The sequence below is a fragment of the Populus alba genome, chromosome 9 (genome assembly GCF_005239225.2).
Source record: "Populus alba chromosome 9, ASM523922v2, whole genome shotgun sequence".
Taxonomy (NCBI): domain Eukaryota; kingdom Viridiplantae; phylum Streptophyta; class Magnoliopsida; order Malpighiales; family Salicaceae; genus Populus; species Populus alba.
The window spans coordinates 4,260,301-4,264,688 of record NC_133292.1 but is presented as its reverse complement, the minus strand read 5'-3'; the positions used below and the strand labels follow the sequence as shown (position 1 = coordinate 4,264,688).

The window sequence follows — 4,388 nt, the reverse complement described above, 5'->3', positions numbered from 1 at the left end:
CGCAGGAGTTCATACCCACTCACCTGGGTCTGCAGCCTTGCGTGCAGCCCAGTCTTAGCACCTTGTGTCTGCAGCCTGGGGTCTGCAGTCTCACTTGACGCACAGGTGCCCAGGGCTTGTCAGCCCCAGCACCAGGAGTATGCAACTTGGGGCTACAGCCTCACCACAACTGTAGTTGATCCAGGGGAGCGGGTCTGCAGCTGAACGTACCCTGTCCCAAGAGGTTGCGCTGCCCCATCCGCAACAAGCTGTCACCCTATAACCAGGAGAAATGATGGAAGCTTTTTGATCAGACATCTCTAGCCTTTTCATTAGGTAATTGGGTATCTACACTCTTTCTGAAAGCAGAGGGTTATTAATATTGCTGCCTTCTTATTGCAAATTTTGTTGCAATGTTTCTTTTACTTTTTCTTGGCTGGTGTTTTAATCCCTTTTCAGCCTACAAAGCTGCTGTCTATATCTTCTATCGTCCTTGAACGTGGTTTTTGCAATCTTGACTGTTTGTAGAAAGATTAAAACAGTTATATGTGTGTATAACATCAGCATTGTTTCATCAAACATTGTACTATTTCAACCATGTGTTTTGCTTAAATCATACATTATACCTATGTTTCTATGCTAATTAATTAACCCCTCTTGGAGCAGTCTTTGTGGTGCTTTGAGGATTACGATGGTATGCACAAACCTTCCAAGTATTCCAATCTACCTTCCTCTTCACCACCAATACCAGGCTTGCCACATGCCAGCTGTTAGTCTTGAGGTTAAAGAATTTTTACCTCGTTAAGCCATGATTCAACGACCACGGCTGAGGATTGAGTCGGTACTAGAGAAGGAAGGAGCAGAGAAATCATTAGATCTATGTAAAGACAAGTTGAAATCCCCTGGCCCTTCATGACTAACTGGCATCAAGCCTATGCTAGCACCATCAAGAGGCATCTCTGGCAGGCTAGCATTCCCATCCAGATATTGCGCAGTTTGCCTCATGCTTGGCCTAGCTTGTGGTGTAGAGAAAGAACAAAGCAGACCTAGCTTCAAAACCAATTCCATTTCCTCCACCACGTAATTACCTTCCAATTTTGGATCAACCGTTCGAAGAATGTCTCCTATTTTCCAGGAATCAAGAACCCAGTCAACCAAAACCATCTTTTCTGCTGATTGTTCTGGCTCTAAAGGTTTCCTTCCACAAGCCATTTCAAGCATAAAAGTGCCAAAAGCAAAAACATCACTGCTGGTAGTGGCCCTTCCTGTTCTAGTAACCTCTGGCGCAATATATCCAACTGTTCCAACCACACAGGTTGTTTGAGGATTGGCCCCGCGATCATAGAATTTAGCAAGCCCAAAATCTCCTAGTCGACCATTGAAATCATCATCTAACAGTATATTGCTAGCTTTCACATCTCTATGCAGAACAACCTGTTCCCACTCTTCATGGAGGTAAAGAAGGGCAGACGCAACTCCTCTGAGGACCTGATATCGCTGAACCCAATTAAGGCTGGGTGTGTCATTGCGAAACAGGAGTTTATCAAGGCTTCCATGGGGCATGTAATCATAGACCAAGAGGAGCTCTCCCTTTCTCCGGCAATAGCCTAGGAGCTGGACCAAGTTCCTGTGCCTCAGCCTTCCCATGCTAGCAATCTCAGCAACAAACTGCTTAGTTCCTTGTTTGGAATCATGGGATACTTTCTTGATCGCGACTTGGATGTTGGAAGAAGGCAATACTCCTCTGTAAACCTTTCCAAAACCTCCACTTCCCAGCAACTTCCTGTCCGTGAAACCTGTAGTTGCTTTGTATAAATCCTTGTAGGAGAATCTTTGAGGACCATACTCCTGTTCCCAATCTTCGCGCAGTTCTTCATATTTCTTCCTCTTTATTATATAAGCAGCACCAGAGATTGCTACCAGCAAAATGATTGCTGTTATTGTTGGGACCAGAATTCTTAAGTATGATTTCTTTCTTGATTTTCTTTGATGGGGAAGTGAAGGCAACTTCGACACGTCAAGACTTTGAGCTTGTCCGCCTCTGTTGAAGCTCCACCCCAGAATATAGTGGCTGCTAGCCACTGCTCCAGTAGATGAAGAAAAACCAACGTACATAGAATCCAACAGAACAGAAGAAAGATCGAGAGGTGTTGACAAGAGAGGCAAGGTTGGTTTTGTTCTTGTGATAGGAGCAACTGTAACATTGAGTAGCTTCTCTACTTCATCATAATCAATCCACGCGTGCATCACATGGCCACTTATGAGAGACAAGCTCTTATTCTCCTTTTCCTCATCTGAAAAGTAGGTCACCGGAGAAGATTTATTGGATATCAAGCTGTTTACATCAATTCCAACGTGGCTGTCATTGATGTCTTTAAGATCCGGGCTTGGAACTGCATCCAGCTCAACTGCCACTAGATGGTTTGAAGGTAGGCCGTTGCTTGTAGAATTGAGGATTCCAAAGTACTGAGCTGCCACAGCCCCTGTGAATTCCACAGATGGAGAGATGGTGAAGGCCATGCCTTGGCCACCAAATGTAGGCTGCTCAGGGACCATGGCAAACGCAAACTGGGTAGAGAACGAGAGAGACCGAGAATTGTTGAATAAAGATGTGTTGAACTGAAAAGGGAATGGGAAGAAAGCACGGCCAATTTGCCGTTTTGAAGTGTTTGTCAGCTCTAAGAGACCATTTGGATGGATTTTTGCAATCCCGCTGAGGAGCAGGTCGGCTCCAGTGAAGCCATTATAGATGAAGTGGTTTTCCTCTTGAGCTAAGGCCAAGAGCTTCAAGGAAACAAACAGGCCGAGTAGAAAGTGCAATGATTTGAACGATGCAATCATCACAAGAACGTGCATAAGATTGGTAAAAGAAAACAAACTTTTTTCGCTTCGAGTTTTTCCTCAATTGTTGTTACAGTTTCTAATCGTCAGTCTAAAGACTGAATTATAAACAGTCTCTTCACATTGCTATGACTTGCGCGCATGCGAACCTTCTCCGAAGCTTTCTCTCTGAAAAAATAGGGAAAACTACTTTTCAAAGTTGATACAAGGTCAAAGAAAATAAAATTCTAAAATCTTCAATGGCAAGAAGCAAATTCTATTACTAATTGGACTTCCAAAATAATTATCATTTCGTCATTTTAAAGGCCCAAAAAACTAGTTTAAAAGGATGAAAAAGACCCTGCAAGTTAATTGTTTTTGCTTGCAAGAGTATATCAGTCTTTTAGAACAGTTAAGAAAGAGGACAAATAAGCCCTTGAAAACTAGTTTACTGACTTCTTTTCTTAAAGGCTTTTTTGTCATTTTAAAGTGAAAAAATATCATGCTAAGATCTTTTTGCTCTTGATGAATTTGATAAGATAAATGGATCCCAGACTAAATTAACCTCAATATTTCAGTGCAAGGGCAAATCTGCATATGCACCATTCCAATGAATAAACTTGGTCAAGTATGTGTCGAGATTTATTTATTTATTTTTAATTTAATTTAATTTAAAGGGTGAACATAACGCGAAAATTCCATTTCAACGACGTTATTCCTAGGTGGCCATCTTTGACTTTATGCAAAAGAACGATCTCATCTTAGAAAAAGCACTGCGCCTTGTTAAATATTGATAGCTAACTGAAAATGATAATTTTGTTTTTAATTATAAGGATTTATTTGTTTTTCTATTTTAAAAATATTTTTTAAAAAATAAATTTATTTCACTTTAAATTAATATTTTTTTTGATATTTTCATATCATTTTAATATATTAATATCAAAAATATTTTTTTAAAATATAAAAACTATTATTTTAATATATTTTAAATAAAAAAATACTTTAAAATACAATTACAACTATATTTCAAACACCCCACGTATACCAACAACTCCTATATTTAAAGGAAGGTCGAAGTGGGCTCTCTGATTGGCTCTCTGATTGGCTCTCTGATTGTTTCTCAATGCTTAACTCTAAATTTTTAGTCTATTATGGGTTTTGATCAAGAAAGATGGAGAGGGTAAAGATGACAATAAACAAGTCAATGTAGTTTTTTAGTATTAGCACTTTAAAAATATTTTTTAAAATAAATAAAATTTTTTATTTAAAATTAATATATTTTTTAATTATTTTAATATACTGATATCAAAAATAATTTTTTAAAAATAATAAAAAAATATTATTTTGATATATATCCGAGCAAAAAACACTTTAAAAAACAATTATTATCATATTTTTAAATAACATTTATAAAATAATAATAAATAAATATAATAAATAATAGAAATTATATACATCATATCATGTCATGTCATAGCCAATACGTAATGGCTAAGAGAGAAGCTTGAGGTGGAGCAAGTGACACCTTATGCGTTGGCGTGGCTCTCGTCCCGTTTCATAATGTAAGATGCATGCAACGCACACAGATT

General features: G+C 38.4%; 1 protein-coding gene across 1 annotated transcript; it reads right to left on the bottom strand.

The window, feature by feature from the left end:
* Positions 1-369: 369 nt before the first annotated feature.
* On the bottom strand, positions 370-3,619 carry LOC118034655 (L-type lectin-domain containing receptor kinase I.8-like). The gene has a single exon (XM_035040000.2). It carries the CDS (start codon positions 2,833-2,835, stop codon positions 793-795), a length of 2,043 nt encoding a protein of 680 aa, XP_034895891.1. The 5' UTR covers positions 2,836-3,619; the 3' UTR covers positions 370-792.
* Positions 3,620-4,388: the final 769 nt, after the last annotated feature.

Excerpts from the sequence above, each read along its gene's own strand:
- LOC118034655 (XM_035040000.2), bottom strand. The coding sequence starts at position 2,835 with ATGCACGTTCTTGTGATGATTGCATCGTTCAAATCATTGCACTTTCTA.